Genomic DNA, 23,695 nt, shown 5'->3' on the forward strand with positions numbered 1-23,695 from the left:
AAAACTATCACTGGAACAACTCAGAATAAACAGACAGATCAATCAAAATAAAGATCAATCAAAGCTTTTAACATCGCCTGGATTGGCGTGGCCGGGGTCCCACTCTGGGCTGGTGTCAGCTCACAGCCCCCCAGTTTAGCCACAAAGTGTTGGAGTTCACTCCTGTGAACGAGAAGGTTGTTTCCCTGCACCTTCGGGTTGGGGACACGTCTCTTGCTGCTGTTTGAGTCTACGGACCGACCAACAGCACAGAGTACTTAACCTTCATGGAGTCCCTGGGGTGGGGTGGGGTGCTTGATAGTGCTCCAACTGGGGACCCCATAGTTCTACTGGGGGACTTCAACACTTACTGTATGTGCGCAATGACATTGATACCTGGAGGGGTGTGATTGCAAGGAACAGATTTCCTGAGAGAGGGTGAGAAGCTCAGTCTGAACTTGGAGGAACTTGGAGTAGAGCCGCTGAGTAGAGTCAGCTGTGGTGGCTCTGGCATCTGTTTTAGATGTCCCCTGGATGCCTCCCTAGGGATGTGTTCCAGGCTTGTCCCACTGGGAGAGGCCCCGTGGGAGATCCAGGACATGCTGGAGAGACTGCATCTCTCAGCTGGCCTGGGAGTGCCTTGTAATACTCCCAAAAAACTGGAGGAATGGTATTGAGAGAGAGAAGTCTGGGTACCTGTGCTTAGGCTGCTGGCCCTGCGACCTGGTTGTGGATAAACCAGAAGAAGACGAGACTATACAAGTTCTTAATTTTACAGGGCAGTATAGTTAAATGATGCAGCCTGCAGTCTTTAATTTCATTTCGATTACAGTTCCAGCTCCAGCTTTTTTATGTGGGATTTGAATGTTCTCCATTTCACCAGTCACTCCAGTTTACTCTAAGGGGCTCACCCTATTTGTGAGTATGTAAGTGATGGGCTTGATTAGTTGGTAATAATAACCACAGACATAGAGTCTGAGCCTGATTTTTCAGTTGTTTTAGTCCTCATCACAAAGTACTTACTCTTTTGTACTTAAGATCAAAACATGTGCTGTCTACGCCACAAACTCTGTGACTTCAGGGTTTGTTATGACGGCGTACACATGATGGAGCATCTCTCAGTCCCTCTGACTTTGTTTCATATTTTGGCTTCTCACCCTGTTGTCTTGTATTTTTTGTGCTGGATGTGTGGGTGGAAACAACAAACAATTTGATGCATGTGCTCCTGTGTATGCAAGTAAATTAAGGTTTTTATAATGTTTTAATCATGACTCAGTATTCCTAGCAAAGATTCAGATTCAGCACTGCGCCTACAACACCAGATAAGTAATTTCCAAGTAGGTATTGCAATTGCTTTGTAGTGGGCCTTCAGTCAGCATTTGCTGTTACCTGATTATGGTATATTTTTATTTTCCTGCCAGTGTTTTGAGGAAAGTGTTAGTGAAATAATTCCTCACATGTATTGTGATTAGTGAAATGAGGCACAGTGATTTGAAGTATAGTGAAACACTGAAATAATACAATAACTTATTAATAAGGAGGGTTCTCGGTTTGAGCCCCAGTGCAGACAAAACATGGAAGGTGTTTTTTTGCACTGCCAAGGTACCCTTGAGCAAGGTACCGAACTCTCAAATAGGGCTTTGTGATCAACTGGCGAATCATCCAGGGGTGGACCTGCCTTTGCCCATATGTGCAAAAGCAGATCCAGGGGTGGACCTGTGCACCCTCCCTGTGACCAGGAATAGGGATAAAGTGGTCAAGAAGACAAGACAAGATGAGAGAACTATCAGTAATATGATGTTTAAAAAGACTGTTTCACACTATCCAGTGAAACTCTGTCATTCATTGAAGAATTGGCATGCTTAGAGCTGACACTTCATAAATAAGCTCTTTCCTGGCTCCAAAAATCATAGGTTCACAAGCTGTTCCCATGCTGCCATTGTTGTCAGTCGTGTTTACGTTGCAAAATATTGATTTTCAATAGTGTAACTTGGCAGCGCTGCACTTTCCTCTTCAGTAGGCAGCTTCCACTCTGATGGCTGCCTCTCCAATTTAAAGGTCTTCCTGGGGGCATTCCCTGAATTGACTCAGTCAAAGCAGCCACACTTTTGACATAACAAAAACATGTTTGATGGGTTACTCTGGGGGTTGTGAATGTTTCTCACAGTGTGTCAACAGTAGATGAACAGTTTTATCGATCAGCCCCATCAAGTGTGGCATTTTTCACCACTATGGACAGACTGTTTTTTCAGGGTTGATAGAATTATTACTAGTCAAGGAGGACGACAGATGATATTTTTGCATCTATTATTGCATCAGTGCACATCTCTGCAATAAAACTGGGCTGAATTGAAGTTCATCAGATTTTTACTCCCTTTCATTCAGACTCATACTGTCATGGACTACTTTCATATTGTTTTAATCAGCAACCTTGCTTCGAGTGATTAAAATTCTTAAAGACTTTATCTACTCTGTCTAAGGTATTTTCTATATCCACTGAGAATAAAGCAGTATCTGCCTCTCTTCCCTGTTGAAAACATTGCCAGTCTTTTAACATTATGGAATCTTCACCTATTTTGTGGAAAACAACTTTCCAAAGCAGCTTCACATCTGTAGTCAAGTGCTATCAGAAGGAGGGATCAGCTTTAGGGTTCAACAAAATTACAGTTCCTCTTTGAATACTGGACTCCATATTCAGATTGTAATCATACATAAAAGAGGATAAAATAAATTCTATTTGCAATCTGATTTTCTAGATTTATTTTTCTAACCCAAGTATTTTGTACTTGCTGAGCTCTGATGGCTTCAGTGTTTAATAATTTCATGAATGTTTGTTTACATACTATCATCAATATTAATGCCTTAAACCGGTGATCCTAAAACGTTTGCCTCAGAAAAAATGGTTAGTGTTCATTGTACTTTTTTTCTATGTGAAGCATTTGATGGCGTAATTTATAGTACCGTATTTTCACAACTATAAGGCGCACCTAAAACACTGAGATTTTCTCAAAAATCGATGGTGCACCTTATAATATGGTGCGCCTTGTGTGTGGACTGAATTCCAAAATCTGCTGTGCGCCTTTGGTGGGTGCACTACGGTAAACGCTCCGCCAATCGATTAGCAGCACACCTACGCGTAAGGATCCCCTAAAATGGCGCCGGTCAAGCGAGACGCGTATGAAGCTTACTTTAAACTGCAGGCCATCGAATATGCAGCTGAAAATGGCAATCGAGCAATCTTAGTGTTTTCGCTTTATGAGGCGGCGGCATCTCTCCATACGTACAAGGACAACTGTTGCGCAGAAACTCACTGTTTTACTTCCGTTGTCATTTTTACTGTATGTTTTAGCATGCGCCTAAAAATAAGATGCACCTTATGTATGTTTTAAATACAGAAATAGCACCCATAACTGAGACTGCGCCTTTTAATACAGTGCGCCGTATGGTAGTGAAAATACGGTATTGAGCAGAGTGTTCTAATAAACAAGCCTACTTTTGTAACAGACTATTTATCCCGTCATAGAGACCTTGCATACAGCCAGACATTTACTTCTTATTTATATAAAACAAAATAATTACCTTTATCTATTAATTGATTCCTGATGCATTTTGTTATACCTCTTTCCTCATTATTGTCATTTCAAAAAACTGAAACGATTGTTCACTTAAATGTCAAGATTGAGAGACCAAAATGTAATCAGAGGATGAGAGTTGATATCTGTTAAGAACATCTTCTCATATCTCACACTTCTCAAATCCGTTGTAATCCATTGTGATGTTATCAGTTCAAACTTTTGATGGTGATTTTGGATAGGGGAAAAAACCTGTGTAGCAATTTCAGGGAGCCTCTCTCACCCAAACAGAACTTCAGCAGCGTCAATCCTCATATATCTTACTACCTACAGACAGGCCTCTAAAATCACAATTTTTTCTCACCTCAATCTGGCTGAAAGAGGATCCAGGAGTCAGTAGGTGTTTATCTGTGCTGTTGTAATGTGAGGGTTCGTTGGTGGTTCATGGATCACTCTATAAAATGAGACAGCAGGATGGAGATGGGTTTACCAGACAGGATTTAAACTGTTAAATACAAGCAACCATAAATGCAGACCCAATAACTCAACTTTGCCAGTTCACTAACACTAATATGTAACTATAAGAGAATATAAATAATAATTCTGCAAACATTGAGAATAAATCTGAACTTTATATTCCTCCGTCAGCCACAAAAAGAAACCCTCTCATTTCATAAAAATAAACAAGAAACATCAGCCAATAATAAGAACAAGAACAAAAAAACAGTTTACTTCAGCACATAGGAAGACTGAGTTTCTCTGAGTGTCATGAGCATAGCTATGAAAATTTTGTTGAAAAATGTTTCCTAAGGAAGGCTTGTACAATGTGAAAAGGATTGGTCCAAGTACAAAACCTTGTGGAACTCCATGGCTAACCTTAATTGTATGAAGAGGGAACACCATGGACATGAGCAAACGGGTATATATCTGATAAATATGATCTAAACCAGTCTAGTGCTGTCTCTTTAATGCCAATCACATGTTCCAGTCTATGTAACAGGATGCTGTGATCAACTGTATCAAAAGCAGCACTGAGGTCCAACAGAACCAGCATAGAAACCAGTCCATGATCTGAAGCTATGAGAAGATCATGAGTAACTTTAATAAGTGCTGTTCCTATACTGTGGTAAGCTCTAAAGCCTGACTGAAACATCTCAAACAGGCTGTTTCTCTGCAGGTGCTGCAGTAACTGAGTCACCACCACCTTCTCAGGAATTTTAGAGATAAAAGGAAGGTTGGATATCGGCCTATAATTTGCCATAACATCAGGATCCAGTGATGTTTTTTTAAGCAACGGTTTAATCGCTGCAACCTTGTAGCACCTTGTTCTTTACCTGTTGGTAAAGAACCATTGATCTGGTCCAGGATAGAACTGCCTACCATTTGTAAAACATTCTTCATTAAATGTTTTGGGATGGGCTCTAAAAGAAATGTGTTGGACTTAGATCTTTGAATTAATGAAGACATCTCGGAAAAAATATATAGGAATAAGGAGTTTAAGGGCTCGTTGGAGACCCTGTATGTTTCCACAGACGGCACATCTGGTGATGGTCTAGCAGCTGTTGGGATGACCTTATTAGCTTTTACTCTAATAGTTAGAACTTTATTAGTGAAGAAGTGAATTCAAGAAGTTTTCACCATTAAAGGAAGAAGGGATGCATGGATCTAAAACACTGTGGCTCTTGGTTAATTTGGCCGAGTGCTGAAAAGAAATCTGAGGTTATTTTGGTTTTCTTTAATTAAAGTGTTATAAACGGTTGTTCCAGGACCCGAAAGCAGCCAGAACACAGTGCTGGATGGTTGAAGGTTACAGGGAACAGTTTGATCCACGAGAGGTGGAAAAATCTCGATAGAATCCAAAAACAGGCCACAAGGGAAAAACGCACCACAATAGTCAAATCACAAGAAGTCAAGGTTTCGCGAAAGGGGACAGGGGTTTGTTGGTTCATCTGTATGTTCATAATATGGAGTGAATTGACAATAAAAAGTATCTTATCTTAACTCATCTACAAGAATACAACTTCCTTTCGGGGCACCACCATGACAGCCAGCAATGAAGCAATGACATGCAACTAAACATTTCATCACTGGCCAGATGAGGGGGACCCAGAGAATGCTACGGAGGCCACCATCGCTTTTCCATAGTTGCACACCGACTTTATATTAATTTTGGCAACCTTCAACTGACGTAGTCTGATGTCATTTGTTCCGATGTGAACAATAACTTTACCAAATTTACGATTGTTTTACGCCAGCAGCTTTAGATTTGTTTCTGTGTTCACATAGCGCAAAACAGAGTGGGCAATTAGCATAGTCTGTTTAGCCACGGGAAGTGGTTGATGGTGCACTGTGGGCCTTTGGTGTGGGCTACATTTCCTGTGAATGTCACCCAGCCACCCTGGCTATCACCCAACCCCCTGGCTAACCGTTGGCTCAGATGCTTCCAGGAGACACCTAGCTGCAGCTATACTAGGCTGTGGAACCTTAAAGCTGCTGAACCCTGTCTCAAGCTCACTGAGTCTTGCCTCCAGTGGCATAAATAAACTGCACTTTCCATACCTATTACCATCACTAAAGAAGGCAGAAGAGTAGCTATATTTTCTGTGTGGGTGAAACTAACCTCTCAGCTCTACTTGGTGACACGTTAAGAAGGGAAAAGTCAGGTAAACGGTTGATCTTAATTTGCCCTATCTTTTTCTGCTTCTTTTCTAGAAGAACATGGGATTAAACCCCCAACAGTGCAGAAAGAATCAGACAGGCCCTCTGCACAAGAAAAAAACACCCAAGGTTTCCAATGGTCTTAGCTTGGAGTATTGCAAGAACAATCACCATCAACTGCATTCAGACCAGGAGAACAACCCCCAGCTAGTCCACAGACATGGCAAGAGGAAGAAGAAACACCACAAGAAGAAACATGCCTGGGTAAGTTAAAGTAGACCTTACCTGCCTGCAATTTTCTGCTTTCCTATGGATATATGACATATACCATGAGGAAAGGCAAATGAAGGAAAATAGCATATGTTTGTGTGATAACAGGATCACTTTGTACTTCTACAGTTCAACAAATGAAAGTGTTTTAACTCTACTTTGCTTCTGGACGGCTCCGCAGAAACATCAAATCTAGTTATCTCAGTTCAACTGGAACCGTATGTGGGATGGCTTGTATGGTGCAAGAGTGCACATCTGGATTTTTCTTCTTATGCTTCAAAAAACATTGATTTCTCTGTGAATTTATGCAACCTGAAATTGTATTTGTTGAGACACTCAAACATTTGATAGCAATTATCATTGTTTTAGTGTTCCCCTGAAGCATTTCAGAGGAAATGCTTTATCCACGCTTATGTGCCACGCTTTCTCAGGTTTTTATATTTCTCAGTCCATTAACCTGTCGTCAAACAAGCCAAACACTTTTCCCTTGAGAGCACAGAGAAATTCCAACAGAGGCAGATGCAAACTTACACATGCACACTGTGCACACATCAACCACACTACTATTTACACACAGCCTGATCATGACATTTGGCTGCATCCAGAGGTGGTTTCTCTAAGACAGGTTCCCTCCTAAAGTGTCAAAACCTACCTATCATATGAAGACCTTTATTCAGAGTCAGAGTTGATTTATTTTGTTAACTTCTCATACATTCCAGTATTGTCAATGCAGCCACCTGTAGGAGCCAAGTGTCTCTTTGCTTCAATGGGACTGCGGGGCACAGATTTTTTCATTGCCTTGAGACTCGATAGTCTTTGGCTGAATGCTATGGTTCTGACCCACCCTTTGATGCCCAGCATCTCTGGGGTGAATGGAGCAGAGACTGGCATGGACCCTGGGCTTCAGCGTGATGGTTGAAGGATCAGCCAAAAGACTGAATCTGTTTTTGATGGACAGCTATTTTGAGACAGACACCTTCACCTGAGCATTGGGAGCTCAGTCCCAGTGCAGATTTTGCTGGTTAAGTCAAAAGAAAAACTAAACCCTATTTCATAGTATTTGTTTGCTTGAATATTTCCATTAGTCATTTCTTACAGTGTGAATAAAATAGACTTATTGTATTTCCTTGTTTCACTTTAACATAATTTCACCATTTCACATAAGGAAACTAAATTCCTACATTAGTTTGATTACATACAATGCTTGGGGATCCCTTAGCTTGACTAAAATCCTCCCAGACTGGTACGAATGGAGACGGACTAACACACCCAGATAGCTCAGTTATGAGTCGTTTTAAGAGGTCATGTGGATGGTGCAATCCATAAATGCTCAGCATTTTGCTTGCATTTCCCTCACCTGGAGGCAGAAGCGAGAATTAGCCTGGTGGATGGATGCGCAGACCACCATGCTAATTCATGGATGAGTTTACAGCCCATTGCTACTGCCGTTTCATCTGTGGCTGCTACCTCACTGATTAACTTCTGTACTGATTTTTGTGATACAACACCTGGTGCTGCCCAAGAAAAAGAGTAAAACGGTGTAGTGCAGTGCAAGTGCCACCTACTGTAGGGAATGTGACTTGACTCCACCCATAATCTGACTACTAGAAGCTACATAGTGGACGGAAAGTCTGGTTGCATAAATTAGTGGTCCAACTTAGATGCATATTTAAGCAGACTAACAATTAATGGTTATGTGCACAAATATGAGTAGATCATTGTGTTGGAATCTGCTTGGGTAGAATGATCCAGAAAGTGAAACCCTTCTTAAGATCTAAACAAAACAGAACTGGTGAAAACACTAGAAAACAGACATGAAAACCCAATAGAGGCCCAATGACCTGAAGCCAACACAGAAGGATGATTCAGCTTTTTATTTTTTTCAAAAGAACGAGAAAGCAGCCAATGATATCAATAATGAAGACATCTACAGTACAGTATAATGCTGATGACCAGCCTGCCTGCACATTGATGATGCTGCATAATTTAAACAAGCATTTTTCCAATGATTAAAAGACAACTCTCACTGTACTCTGTACTCATTCTTTAATCTCTTTGTACTGTACTTTTCCCCCAGCAATAGTTAAACTACCTGTAAATGTTTCTGCTTTGCACTTAATAATTACCGTATTTTCTGGACTATATGTCGCTCCGGAGTCGCACTAGCCAAAAAATGCATAATAAAGAAGAAAAATAGATATAAGTCGCACTGGACTATAAGTCGCGTTTTGGGGGAAAATTTATTCGATAAAATCCAAGACCAAGAACACACATTTCATCTTGAAAGGCAATTAGCATGGATTAGCAATAGGGTTACGGTATGCTAATGTAACCAATTCAGCTACATGACCCACAACGAACTGAGTACGTGTCTGCTTTGTTAACGTAACATATTCACAGTTATTTAGATAACTATAGCATAAAGAACATCCGAGCAAGTTTACCAAACAATCAAGTCTAACGCCATAGACGAAGCACCGCTTCTTCTGCGTCGCTAAAGGAACTCGTACACACGCCTAGAGCGCCCTCTTGTCAGTGTGAAAATAACGAACATGTGAAATTCTGTAATAATGTATTTATTTAAGTGGCTCCGGAGTACAAGTCGCACCCCCTGACAAACTATGAAAAAAAGTGCGGAAAATACAGTAGTTATTTGTTTTATCAAATTTTTGGGTGGAAAAAAGCATTGTTTTTAATTTAAAGCGGAATGAAAAAATATATATACTTCTATATTAGCTTTATTTAGTCTTTAAGTTAAAGTTGGAGATATTGTAACACATATATGGATCTACAGCAGGATTTTTCAACCTTTTTGAGTCACAGCAAATGTTATACAAAAAATCCCACACCGCTAACCAAAAATATTATGAAATGCCACTTTTTAGCCTAATAATAAGAATATAGTCTATTTATACTCAATGTGAAATATGAACCTAGATACACACAAAGCTGTTATCCAGGGAGCAGTTGAAGCCAGGTACAAATGAAGCTCGAAACCTTTGAGAGATTGGGGAACTCCTTCGCAGCAGTCACCCAAAAACTGTCCAGTGGGTCAGCGAAGCTTAGCTTTAAACTACGATTAATTGTTAGCTCCTCCTGCTCCTATAAAGTCACTTCCTTCCCTTAAACGGATATGGGTTACTAACCCAGTCAAGGGATTCAGTAAAGACTGGAGGAAAATTAAAAGAACGTTTCTCCTTGGGAGTTGGCAAATCATTACCCCCCCCCACCCCACCCCCACCCCCAAAATGGCAGTGACTTGCAAAACAAATTTTTTTCATTGCGTCTTCATTAACAAAACATAAATTGGCCAAGAGTTGTACATCAATGTACCACCAATGTCCATGAACTCGTCAAGTTCCAAAGCAAATTCCTTCTTCAATCAATCAATCAATCGATCAATCAATTTTTATTTATATAGCGTCTTTTACAATCAAAATTGTTTCTAGGCGCTTTCCAGAATCCCAGGGCCTGACCCCAGACAAGCAACAGTGGCGAGGAAAAAGGAAGAAACCCTCAGCAAGACCAGACTCATGTAGGGGGACCCTCCTGCTGACGGCTGGGTGGAGAGAGAGGAAAAGGGGGGAGGACAGGTAGAGGATAGAATAGGTAGGAGAGGAGAGGTAGAGGAGAGGTGAGGTAGAGGAGAGAATAGGCATAGATCATAGAGAATACATACAGAAATACATTATATTAAATAAATTATGCTGCCAGTGGAGTCAAATTGAATGGGTCAGCGGGATCGGAGGTCAGTATGCAGCTCTGAAGGCAGCGATACCTGTAGATAAATACAGAAGGGCGGGGGGGGGGGGCAGAAAAACTTCACAAGAAATAGCATCACTTCTTGATGCAAAACCTTTCCAAAACAACATTTTTAATGCCTGCAGACACGTCATCAATTTGTTTGGCAATAGTGTTATCTGAGTGGGGTTATTTCTTTTACCACATCAACACTGAGCATCCAACAACATATTCAGCCACATGGCAGCTAGCTCTGAGGGCTAGCTACCACACTATTCACCTTTGTGGTTTGTCTCATAAAAGAGATTTTGGCTTTTGACACTGGCGGACAAAATAGTCCACCTTTTTGCCTTGAAGTGTTTCATTTGGAGATGGTTTTGAAGCTTACTTGGGATCATGACACTATTGACTAGTCTTTCACCACACACCAAGCACAACAGAGCTGGTGTCATCACATGTCTGGTGAAAGTAAATGAAAGGTAGTTTTCGTTGTACTGCCTCGAGCAGCTACCTGCTGCCACTTACCGACATGGAAGAAAATAGGCTTTAAATCCTTTTAAAATGCCTTCACTTGACATGGAATGTTTTAACATTTTAAGACCAATTAAGTGAAGTTGGCTAATTTTGCACAGCACACCTGACATTATCTCACAGTCCACTAGTATGCCAGGGCGCAGTTGTTGAAAAACACTGATCATATTAAATGCACATAAATGCACATGTTTTACCGTTTCACTCAACAGTAAATCAGTAAGGAGAATATGAGATTTTCTCTCATATCTGTGATTTGGATTTTATTAGTTTGTATTATGTAGAGATTTATATTTAATGTCCAAATGAGGATACAACAGGATTTGTCAAGGATTTTCAGTTTCCAGGTTTCCATCATTCAATGTTTCTGGATTTCTGGTCTCCTTTCTTGACTTTGCTGCCAACTTCTGCTGTAGAGGTTGCATGTAAACAGTTATTAAAAAGCTTTTGTGTTGTCATGATTATTAATGCTTCTGACACGTACTCCTCTATGGATTGATTGGTTGTAAAGATTACAGCCTGGTTTTATTGTTCTTTATGTACCGTATTTTCACGACCATAAGGCGCACTCTATTAAAAGGCGCAGTCTCAGTTATGGGTGCTCTTTCTGTATTTAAAACATACATAAGGTGCATCGTATTATTAGGCGCATGCTAAAACATACAGTAAAAATGACAATGGAAGTAAAACAGTGAGTTTCGACACATTTGTTGAACAAAATATTCATTCTTCCGCCACAAAACCATCAACGTTTTCATCTTCTGTATCTGAATTAAACAGCTGCACTATTTCAATGTCCAACATCCCGAATTCCTCTTCTTAATCATCTGAATCGGACTCACCGACCGGTTCCGCTTCAGCGTTGATTTTGTGAAAGCTCTTACAATACATGAAGACGGTATCATAGCCCATGCGTCTACAATCCACCCGCATATAGTGGCATAACTTGCCCGCCGCTGCCTCATAGTCTTTGTGAAGGAGTGTTCGCCTTCCGTCATCCAGCGCTCTGTCCGTTTCCGTGGCAGCCGAGAACCACGGTGAACGACGACTTCTCGTGTCCCGTTGTGCGTATATCGCCACCGTGCTGGTCCCTTTTTCTCCACTTTGTGGGTCAAAGTGATGTTAAAAGTCAGAGGGATCTCATCCATGTTGGTGATGTGGCTGGGCGCGGTTATCTTGTCGCGGCAGTAGGTGCGGAAGATGGCCACCCTCTCCTGGTAATCCGCTGGCAGCCGCTGTGCAACAGTTGTCCTCGCGCGTATGGAGAGATGCCGCCTCCTCATAAAGCGAAAACACTGATTGCTCGATTGCCATTTTTAGCCGCATATTTGATGGCCTGCAGTTTAAAGTAAGCCTCATTCATACTCGTCTCGCTTGACCGATTTTAGGGGATCCTTACGCATAGGTGTGCCACTAATCGATTGGCGGAGTGCTTACTGTGTGAGTGTTTACTGGAGTGCACCCACCAAAGGCGCACAGCAGATTTTGGAACTCAGTCCACACACAAGGCGCACCATATTATACGGCGCACCGTTGATTTTTGAGAAAATGTCAGTGTTTTAGGTGCGCCTTATAGTCGTGAAAACACGGTACTGGAATATAGAGTTAATTTAAATAGACCACATACTGTATCTGTAACAATGGTGATTTTGGTGCAGTTTGGAACACTATTCACCAAAAGGGCTTTAATTATGAGATCACCGCAATATGAAATAACTTAATGATAATGTAAATGGATCATCCCTCACAGATTGGTGTGCATCTTGTTGGTTCCAATGGTTCCAGTGAATAATTGGCCTGGAGGTGTGTGGAATTGCCATGCTCTGGTGTTTTTGTGAGGTGTTGGCACCCTCTACTGCCAGATAATGAGAATACTTTGTACCATCTTCAGGGGCAATCCCATTCAAGATCTGCTAACTTGAAGAAAAAGCTTTGTTTATCCCATCTGCTGGTTGACACCTTTTTGCATTTTTGTCTTTTGACTGTGTTGTTTGGCTGGATTCATTTTACAGAGCCTAATGGAGGTATTTAATTTAAAATAGGAATGTACTGATACCACTCATAAATGAAAATCCAGTTGGCAATGTGTCATAACCTTTGTTTGGTGCAGTAGTAGTGGCAATTGCAATTCTGTATGTGATGTAATAGGACACCAACTTATACCCTTTTCTCATCTTTGTCCTGTCCGGCAGTGAGACATGCGTCTGAATGCCTTTTTGTGTCATACAGATTTTGCTTTGTTAAGGTATGTCTGCTGAGCTCAACCTTCCGGAATCAGGAATATTTTTTTTTTTTATACGAAGTAAATACTGGGCCTACTGGGTGACAACCTTGGCAGGGCAACATGGCTTTGCAAGCCCCACCTGTCACCAAAGAACACCCTGTGCACCCATAAAACAGAGGCCTGCAGGACATCCTGCCCCAACGCTGCAGAATCAGACCCTGACCAAGACCATTAGAAATAGGGCTGAATTTTTCCCCTCGCACTAAATTATGCGACCAGTGATATTAAAATTCTTCTTGAAGGGATTTGTAGACAGCTAGTATTCTTTCCAAGCTCCAGTGCCAGGAGAGGGCACAATTTCTGAATATACCTGCCTATTAAATGTAGGATTTGGCTTTCAAAATTGTAATTATCAAAGATAATTATGATTAAATAATTGGATCCAAGGATGTTAGATCACCTTGGGGCACCACCCTTCTAAAGAAAAAAAAGATAGCCAACTCATTAAATCAGTTTAATAAAATATACTAAGTTGTTAATTTAGCCCTCTGATTAATAATCAGATAGACCCAAAATTATATTAACAAGTAGACATCATGTTTAAAGGAAACTGAAGTTTTGTAGTTGGCAGCTTTCACTCTTATGTGACACTAAACAGACAGTAGGAATGGCAGAAGCGTGTGTGTGAGCCTGCAAGCGTGCATGTTTGAACAGGGGCTGGTAAGGCCTTGAGACCAGGAACAAAGATGGAAAGTTGACCAAGATGGCTGTCCATTAAGGGTCCTTGGACAATTTGCTGGCTGATGTCACTTGCATGTGATAAGTGGTGTGCGTGTCATGAGGTGCCAGGTTAGAGGAAGGATAGTTTAGCATGTAAGAAACCCAGAGACCCCAGAGTCTATGTATTGCAAATTAACTGTTATTAACTGAACAATGTGCCAGAGCCAACTAAACTATGACCTGAGTACCGCAACAAAATACATGAGGGCAAAGTACTTTTATTAGCTAGGACCTAGCTGGTGTTTTCAGTCCTGAAGGAAGCTTACTCTGGTGTTCTGGTCTAACTAACTGGTGTGTTGCTATAACTGATGATCCTGTTGAAGTAGCCAAGCTGAGAAAAAAAAAAAATTCCGGTTCAAAAAAACAGTCTTTGCTGTATGGTCCTGGTGGTATCTGTTAGAGGACAACTGGTTGCTCCTTTAAAGAAGCTTGTTAGCAGCTCCCTGATAGCTGGATAGCTAGATGGTTCGTGTTGCTGAGTTTAGCCAGCTGTTTGATGGAAGCCTGTAGTATGTCTTAGCTGTGATAGCTTGTTCATTTCTGCCTGTGTCATATAATCTAATCGTTTTCCTTATTTCTTTGATGTCAATCCTTTGATGAGTTAATTAAAGCCCATTAAAAGTCATATTTGTTGGGCATAATTTATGTGTGTTAACTGCAACCTGTGAACCATATTTGGTACTTGTCCATAATTCTGCTGTTTAAAGAATTGTCAAATATGGATTCAGGAGATAGCCTCCATCGGGGTAGAAATCGTGAGTATAATGCACACACACACACACACACAAATTAGAATGAAATGATTACAATTATGCCATTCATGAAAACACTATAGACTGATAATTTTACAAAAGTGAATGCAGCCATGGGGTTCACTTCATTCCTCTAGTGAATATCCCTCCATGTTGCTCCTGCAAGTTCTCTAGCTCCACTGATTAAGTACCCATGGTTAACTGTCCCAATGTCTATCCTTCTAGTTAGTTATGTCTTTTACATTGTGTCATTGCTGAAGGTTAAAAAGTAGCAAGCTTGTTTTCATAATACAAGAAGAAGAAAGCACAGATACATTTGTAGAAACACAGAGAATAAAAGTAAAAAAAATCAAAAGTATTCAAAGTATTTGCACTTTGTTACTTCCCACCTTTGGTTAATACAAACGTTCAATCCCACCACCTGCTTACTAAAGTTCATACTATTTTCCATGAACAGTTATTCTGCATTCAGTGTGTGAATGCGCACTCATGAAAAACATAACACAAATTTAAATTGTAATGTAGAATAATTGTAAATATAAATGTAAATATTCATTTACCATCCTAAATATAGTTAATGCATTGGATCTTGATCGAAAGAATTGCTCTGTTAATAATAACAGGAATATAATAAAATCATAATAACTTCTATTTAAATTGTCACTGAGAAATGTAATTTAATTGTATATGATATCCTGATAGATTTTATTTTCTGTCTCTCAGGCATACAAATTAGGTTACTCAATCTCCCACGTGGTGAAAACATACGAGATGCCCGAATTTCCAGGTCACTTCAGTCCTGGCTTGAGTCATATCTTCCTCATGGATTTGGCACAGATTTTGTCTATCTTGACAACAGGGTAACTATAGACATTAATTTTGAAAGTGAGGCTCGCAATAACCTAAATCAAGCGAATGATCCTGGTAGTCCTGCAGTTGATCCTTCATCAAGAGTTTCAGGCCAATCTAGCCCTGGCAATGCTGAAACCTCTGACATAACTATATCTGAAAATGACATTGAAAACAATCCAGTCTCAAATGAGGGTGTTAGTGCTGAAGAATCTGAAGTAGAACTACCAAGAACATCAAGGAGAAGGATGAGGAAAGTAAACCGAAAGTGTGTAGTTCAGCATACTAGAGATACTAGTTCTGAAAATGAAGAACATGCTCGCCCATTAAAGAGAAGAAGACAGAGAGGTCCAGCTGTAAATGTGACTGCAGAGAATTCTGAACTGCCGACTCCATCGCAGACAAGAAAAGAATTGGCTGGTAGAACAAGAGAAGGTGGTAAGAAAACAATACCTAAAACAACCAGATCAAGAAAAGCTGACAAAAGTCAGGATTCTGTAGTAGAACCTGCCCATGGTCAACCAAAAAATAAAAAGAATAAAGCTCCAGTTCAAAACGGAAGCTTGCCCCCTAAAGACTCTGTAGGGAAAACTGTCTCTGGTCCATCAAGAAAAAGAAAAAAAGAAGATGGCAATAAAAGAAAGAATGTTACTTTTCAAAACAGGCATCCAGTTGAAGAATCGGAGTGTTCTGATGATGAACTTGTACCTTGTCAGCCAAGAAAAAGACCAAGAAAACAAAAGAAAAAGTGAATTATCTTTTTTGACAGAGAGGAATCTGCTTGAAAACCTCTGAAAAGAAAGGAAATAAATAAATGAGCCCCAGCAGATGAGTAAAATCTAAACCAGGTGCTCATAGGATACACTCAGGAGAACTTGATTTGAAAGAAAAGCGAATTAATAGTAAAGAAAAAATATAAAAAAATAAAACAAAAATGACATTTGTCTAATGTTGCAGCGTGCAGATTTGGATTTTTCACACTAAACTCCTTCATTCTGTGTAGCTAAATCCATGCATTTGCACATTTATTTTGTCAAACATTTTCCAGGTTTCCTTTTTAAATGAATGTTTTAATAGCTGAGTGATTTTTGTTTTGAGGTGAACACTATGATGTGATGATAAGCTGTTCTTAAAAAAAAAAAATTCTAAACATGTGCAATCTGTACTGTGAAGGGAGGTACTTTCAGTCATTTTTAATTGTGATTTCATTATCTTTGGACACTGTTTGGAGTTGGTGATGGTCTGTTAGTTTTCTAATATAGACTGATCCACTTGGTCCCCAAATCTCTTTTCATCAAAACATATTACTGTAACTTTGTTTCATTAATGATGTACAATCATAATATTACTTCAATACCACTAGAGCCTGATTTCATTTAATTCCATTCCAAACTTTTTTAAATGCTCAGGACCCATTGAAAACCTTCATTTTCAAGTGCACAATACAAAACAAATAGATAGACAAAAATATTTTACAATAAAACAGAGAACATATTTAACACCGCTGAGGAACAAGCATAAATTTGTTTACAAATAGTGGAGAAACCAATTTTACGGTTTTTGCAACGATTTCCAAGACTTTGCAGCAGAACTGGAAAAGACACACGGGTCTGTTCAACAGTAAGGGACCCCAATAAGAAAATAACAAAACAGTTGTATTCAGGAGGTATGTGAAGAAGTGCATTAAAAATAATGAGTAACCAGTTAGCCTCTGCAAGGGATGGTATACCAGTAGAGCTACATAAAGGGCAGTGATGGGTGTCATAGCAGCCACCTGTAATACATTTTAGTGCAGCATAATAGACAGAGTCCAGATGTTTTAGAGTTAAAGCAGCTGCATGACTGCAAATTACATAACCATAATTTAAAATGGAAGAGTTGCTTCCACAATCCTTTACCTAAAAATCATTACAAAACAAGTTATTTCTGTACATTAAACCAATCTTTCTATGCAGCTTGAAGGCATGATGATAATAGAAAATTTGTAGTCTATTCAAATTCCCAATTATTTATATTCCAACAACTTTTCAATATGCAAAGCATTTATTGAAGAAATTGAAATGTTCTCATTAACAATTTCAGATTTTGAACATAAATTTAGACTTGTCTGTATTTAGAACAAGTTTAGCTTTAAGCAAAGTCGACTGAAGGTTAATTATATCATATGTATAGAAGTAACCGTTTTTTAGTTCAAAATCCTTCATGTATAAACTAAACTGGACTGGTCCCAAAACTGAACCCTCTGGTACACATAGATGTCGATAGTGAGATTTCTTTACAGTGTTGTTGTGATGGAATCAGAATACTCTTGAATCCACAATGCATAGACTCAAGTTTAAGGAAAAATTATAACTTTGGAGTTTTTGTTGCGTGACCAAGGAAAATAAATTAATATCTAAAGCCAACACCTCCTTAGGCTCTTCTAAAAGTTTGGTGGGCATGTTTGCCTTAAAAAACCTCAGAGGATAATCTAATGTGTAGTAGCGGAGGTAGAGGCTCAGCCCTCTGGGGTTCCTCCATCTACTGGTGAGCCTCCCCTTTTTGCCGAAGAAGATAGGGTGTTAGAAAATGACCAGGCTCACTGCAGTAGATGCAACAATGGGGATTCTTTTGACGGCGACATTCTGCAGGAATGCATCAGCTCTCAAGAATTGTGTAGGTAGAAGATAAGAAACTAGAGCTGTGGTTGCCTTCGAGGGGGCGGCCTCTAGTGCAGAGGTTGGACAGTTGACTTTTGGGTTGGTCCGCAGCTGTAGGGAATATTCCATTCTCCCCATTCTATCTATCTGTCTCTCACACAACCAGTTGTCTAGACAGATTGTCAATGTATTTAACTCCTTCAAGGACTGAGTCTCATCATGAACAGCCAGCTCATTCTTAATTGAATCAGAGAGGCCCATACAATAGGTGAATAGTTTAAAGAGCAGCCACTCTTTGCGGCAAGAATGCAGAAATTAATTGCATATTGAGAGACTGGTGAGGAGCCCTGTCAATGAGTGAGAAGACTGGCATCTCTACCCAAAGGGATTATCAAATACCCTGCAAATCTCATCTGTGAACATGAACTAGGTACTGGTGACTGGACTGCTAAAGCTCAGGTGGAAGCCCGGGCCAACAGCACACTCATAAACGCTATTTTAGATTCCTCCCACCTATATGACAGTGGTTGCTTTGCAAATATGAGTGAACACTGGAGGAGAAACTCACCACATGTCTCCAGCTAAAGACATAGAAGGACTCCAAACAAAAAATGTAAACCACAAGATTAGTCTTTATGCAGATGATGTATTACTTTTTCTTCAGACCTCACAGGCCTCGGCACTCATGACTGATCTAACTGACCTAACTTCTTAATTTTTCCCATTTCTGCATGTTCCAACCTTGTCATCTATATCACTTGAACCAGGAAACATTATATATCTTGGAATCAATATTTCCTCCAGGTTCTCAGATTTATCAAGGCTTAATTTCACCCCTCTTTCACCCCTCAAAACCATAGAAGATTACCTCACTCACTGGAAAAACTTGCCTTTATCACTAATGTGGTGAATTGTAACAATAAATATGACGATCCTTCCAAAGATCATACCCACCAAACTTGCATCTCCCGGGTTTTTTGATATCAGGAAGTTTATCTAGGATATCAGACAGAGTAAGATTTTCTCTTTGTCTAACGTTCCTTACTGAACATGAGTATCATTATAGGGGACACAGAGAATGAGGAAATATTACCTGGGGAGGAGGTGGAGTGTCAACAGTGGCTGAAAGTGCAATTCACTTTTAGGGCAGTGAGAACCACCAGGGTATTTCCCTGAGTGCCACTTCCTTCACAATGTTACATTGGGAGATTGAGTAAGTCGTAGACCCAGTGAAGAAGGCGCACTTCACAGTCTTCTTTCCTGCAGAGGACTGGACAGCCACCTGATCAACACTCACCTCAGATCAATCGATCGATCGATCAATCAATCAATCAATCAGTCAATCTTTATTTATATAGCATCTGTTACAATCAAAATTGTTTCTAGGTGCTTTACCGAATCCCAGGGCCTGACCCCAACAAGCAACAATGCCAAGGAAAAACTCCCCTTTAACAGGAAGAAACCTTGAGCAGGACCAGGCTCATATAGGGGGACCCTCCTGCTGATGGTCAGCTGGGCAGAGAGAGAGGATAAGGGAGAGGACAGGTAGAGGAGAGAATAGGTAGGAGAGGAGAGGCATAGAGCATAGAAATACATACAAAAAGTTGCAGTCCAAATCTCACCGTGTATGAAAGTTAATAAGAAACAGCATGGATCAATAATCTTTCTTATGGCGGCAATACCTGTAGATTAATAAGAGGGGGGGGGGGGGTGGGTGCAAAAAATACACAAGAAATAACATATGGGGTAACAGCAGTTAAAACAGAAGCTGTTGTCAGGTGAGCAACTGCAGTAAACTGGGAAGCTGACTCTTCATCATTCACTTCTATTGGAATAACAGACACCACAGCGGGTCAACTTAGTGACCACTGACAGAGGTTTGAAGTGATTACAAAGCTCCAGGCCTGATTTGAATCCAGAAGCTTAAGCTTTTCTTGCACCTTAGGCCACAGCCACCCAAGCTGGCAATGGTGCTGTTGGGGTGGAACAGGGGACTGTTGGAATCTTACACTCAGCGTCAGAGATGGCTCTAATGTCAGGGAGCATGCAGAGGACACATTTTCATGTCTTGGCTTTGTTGTTGCTTCCTGGCTGTCTGCGGAAAGTGAGTCATAGGCCATGACATCTGCATGCCTGTTCCTCTCCAGATCCGATTCATCTCTCCAGTCAGTGCTACACAGGCAATTTACAGGTGACAAATAAATCGTCCCCTCTAGCCCTCTGAAAGAGATCTCCTCCACCTTCAACCAGCAGGCATTTGCTAAACATAATAGGTTTTGCTGCTGTGTTTCCAGATATCTTTCATATTTGTTTCAAAATCACATATCCTGAACTCACATTTAGACTCTGCTAATTGAATGAGCAGGTTCCTTATTTATTCTGAACTCCTGAGAATTCTAATTACTCATTACCCAGGTCCTCATATCTTGGTCTCATGGCCATATGCCATAATAGATTTAGATGGATTTTCTTTGGTATTTTCATTACATTCACAGAACATTTGAGATACTGCAGAAAACGCTCCCTGAGGGGAGCCAGAGACTGGTATAACTAGGCCTACATGTACAAAGGCTTCAAGGAGAGGATGTATGGACCTGAAGCCTTATGTATCAACCTTTAGAGTGTTTCACAGGAGGGAGCCTGTTTCTGTTTTTACCCTGTGCTTTGACTCATCAGTGAAACACCACAGCAGAACTGAGGTGCTCCAGATGGGCTAAACATCTGTTACACCATAGCCAGCCCAAAAGGAGACAAAAGCCAGACAGACAGAGCCAGAAATTAAACTTCCTACATGTGTCACACTGAGCCTTACCACCAGAGATCATACAAAAGACATGCACACACATTTAAATCAAAGTAAATCACTGCCTCCAGGCACTCACAGACAGACTCCTCTAGGGCCTTTGTGTGCTTTCAAAAACCTCTCCAGGTTTTTCTTCTTGCAGACAGTTGTTTATGTCTTTTTTCACTCTGCTGCTCTGATGTTAATTTGTTTGTGTATATATTGAATGAGAAATTCAAATGGCTCTTGAGCTTTCTTTATTATCTCAAGAATATGTGTGTGCTGTAGCATAATACTTTGTGTAAATCTTTATTCTGGTACAATAAAACTGAAATTTACCCCTTTATGTTGATTTTTAGCAGATTTTTGTAGTACATTATACTATAACAGAACAACCTTTATAGAACTGGTAAATAATAACATTATCAGTAAAGAATGACAGTCTTACAGCATTTGGGGGAATTACAGGAGATGAGAGTAGATGTTAATAGTAGATAACAGCTCTTCATGGTGATATCCTACAATTATAGAGATTTTTCTCCTCTGCTTACATGAATGTCAAACCGTAGGAGTTTGTGTTAAATGGATCAACCCAGATGTTGCTTCATCAAAGTCAAATTAGGTTGACTGCTCTCACAAAATAGAGGGGTTGCCGCCATTTTTCTCAGGAGTTGCCATGTCTGGTTAAACATTTGGGCATTGGACCCCCCATTCTAACTGTCAGGCCCCTCAAACCAAAGACTTCAAGGATAGCGAACACACGCACATTTTGTGTAGGAGGTTGACTGAGTATTTTTACTGACCAGGTGGTCTGACCACAAATCCTTCATTTTTTATAAAATTCTTGAAGCCGTCTAGTTCGGTGCCAAAACACTGCTGATTGCTAGTTTGTTGGATCGTTTAAGTGTTAGTTCAGTTTAGAGGGGACTGGGCTGGGAAGCAGGTTCAAGTCCCTCTGTAGACATTACTTGGGAGAGGTTCTGGTAGCAGTGGAAGCTTCCACAACAACTTCAGAGCACTACGACATGCTCACATAGCCTGGTTCACTTGCATGAGCTGGCGACTCGTTCAGGGATTTACTGTGTCTTTCCCATATGCAGCTGGGTTCACAGGGAAAAAGAGACATTTATCATTTAATTGAAGAACGAAACCAAATATTAGAAATCCTTGTTTATTCCACAACAATTTTATTCACTTGTATCTTCTTCTTAACTGCTTTTTCCCTTTCGGGGTCACGATCAACATCAAGATATGCACCCTGCACAGCTACTGTATGTAGCCGAAAGCACTGCAGACTAAAATGGAAGTTGATAGAAAAAGGAGTTCAACAAGGAAAGACAGGAAGAGCTTAAGATTGCATAAAGGGGAACCCTTAGGGGAGTCTGAATGAGGAACTTGAAAAGGGGAGAGAGTAAGAGAGCCTGAAGGATACATTTAAAAGTGGGAAAGCAGTCAGTCAGTAAGGGCTGGGGCTTCAACGTTGACAGTTCTCAATCTCAGAGGGGAAACATTTTCCTCCTCTGGCATCTGCTGCCAATGCTGACCAAAACTGAAGCCTAGTTGAGGTGCCCTTCCAATACCAGCACACAAACCTCATACACACACTCCCTGGCATAAAGATGAGGGAGTGAAAAAAGCCGTCACAGAGGCTTGAAGTCAGAGTCAGAGAGGGAAGAGGCAGCAGGCGGATAATATGCACATGCAACACTGCAGAACCACTCTCAGTACACTGTGTCCGTGCAGAACAGAAGACAGCAGAATGATAAGATCCAGTTGGTTTTATGTTAAGTTCAAATACAACGAGAAGGTAAGCCTCTGTTTTTTCTTTCTGTTTTGTCTGTGTCCGCTCGCATTAACTTTCAAATATGAATCATTTTAAACTGGTGTGTAAAACTGCAGGAATTATTTTTTTGTATTAAAACCTAATATTTTGTACAATTTTAACCCTCACTGCTTGATTGTGTTCTACTGAGCCAGAATCGAATTCTGAACACATTGCAATTTATTTGAATCAAACATTTCACGTTTAGATGTGATGTATATATTAAATGTATCAGATAAACATATTTTTACAGGCAAACTTTTTGACTTTTTAAACGTAACTGCATATCATTGGAAGCAGTCCATCTATTATGCCAACACAAATGGTTATCTTTAATGAGTTAGTTGACTTTGTTTTCTGTTTAAGTAAACAATCGTCAACCTGCTCATGCTGTCGCATGTAAATGAAGCGTTCATAAATGAGGCTTGATGTTCATTACAGAAAGTTTGGAAATGGCATTGTTCTATAGTTACTGTTTCCAATAAGTTTTTGGTTGAGCCCCCCCACCCCACACACACACACGCACACACATACATGCACAGAGAGTACAAATGCAGGGGTTGACGTTGAATTGATCCCAGTTCAAGCACATCACATTTAGATTCAGGAACGAAAGACATTTTCAGACCAGAGATGCAGAACGTTCGTGCAAAATCGTTGGAATTGCTTTGAGAGGCTGTATGTGTCTATTAGCCTCTTGGGACCATCTGTGGCTGCCTGAGGTGTTCTGCTGCCATCTGGTCACCCTTTTGCACTCAAACAAACCTAAACTGAAGTGGAAAAATGCCGGTATCCTTTAAGATTTCATCACTAGGCGTATTTAAGCAATTTATTTTACATCCTGTCTCTGCTTTAAGAGCCATATGTTTAACATTGAGCGTAAATGTACATCATTTTAAAGACTCCGTGGTTTTTTAATTGTACAAAGATGTGAGATGTTTGTTTTTATAAAATATACATAATGTTTTCTTGGTCTGAAGTGAAAAGTGGTTGAGCACATTTTTTCTTTCTTTACTCTTTCATCTTTTCAAATTCAGTCTGGAGAACAAGTATGGGCTCATTTTTTTAAAATTCCATCATATTACATTTCGTTAAA

General features: G+C 40.2%; 2 protein-coding genes across 12 annotated transcripts in view; both read left to right on the forward strand.

Annotated features, from left to right (window-relative positions):
* Window positions 1-23,695, forward strand: part of auts2a (activator of transcription and developmental regulator AUTS2 a) — a 284,512-nt gene that overhangs the window by 35,999 nt on the left and 224,818 nt on the right. For 7 of the 11 annotated variants that reach the window (XM_029848305.1, XM_029848293.1, XM_029848297.1 and 4 more), the window contains one exon: window positions 6,264-6,473. The exons of 1 other annotated variant lie outside the window; for it this stretch is intronic. In XM_029848305.1, coding sequence (XP_029704165.1) covers window positions 6,264-6,473 — 210 coding nt within the window. Of the gene's footprint in view, window positions 1-6,263; window positions 6,474-22,521; window positions 22,585-23,695 lie in introns of those variants that run through there. 3 more of the 11 variants (XM_029848296.1, XM_029848304.1, XM_029848302.1) reach the window with 2 other exon arrangements.
* LOC115252633 (uncharacterized) lies at window positions 14,432-16,499 on the forward strand. The gene is made up of 2 exons (XM_029848307.1): window positions 14,432-14,510; window positions 15,231-16,499. The coding sequence occupies exons 1-2, from the start codon at window positions 14,474-14,476 to the stop codon at window positions 16,106-16,108; spliced, it is 915 nt and encodes a 304-aa protein (XP_029704167.1). The 5' UTR covers window positions 14,432-14,473; the 3' UTR covers window positions 16,109-16,499.

This window comes from Takifugu rubripes, chromosome 15 (genome assembly GCF_901000725.2).
Source record: "Takifugu rubripes chromosome 15, fTakRub1.2, whole genome shotgun sequence".
NCBI lineage: Eukaryota > Metazoa > Chordata > Actinopteri > Tetraodontiformes > Tetraodontidae > Takifugu > Takifugu rubripes.

Excerpts from the sequence above, each read along its gene's own strand:
- LOC115252633 (XM_029848307.1), top strand. The coding sequence starts at position 14,474 with ATGGATTCAGGAGATAGCCTCCATCGGGGTAGAAATC. Across the intron at positions 14,511-15,230 it reads CCTCCATCGGGGTAGAAATC|GCATACAAATTAGGTTACTC; the intron begins GTGAGTATAATG and ends TCTGTCTCTCAG.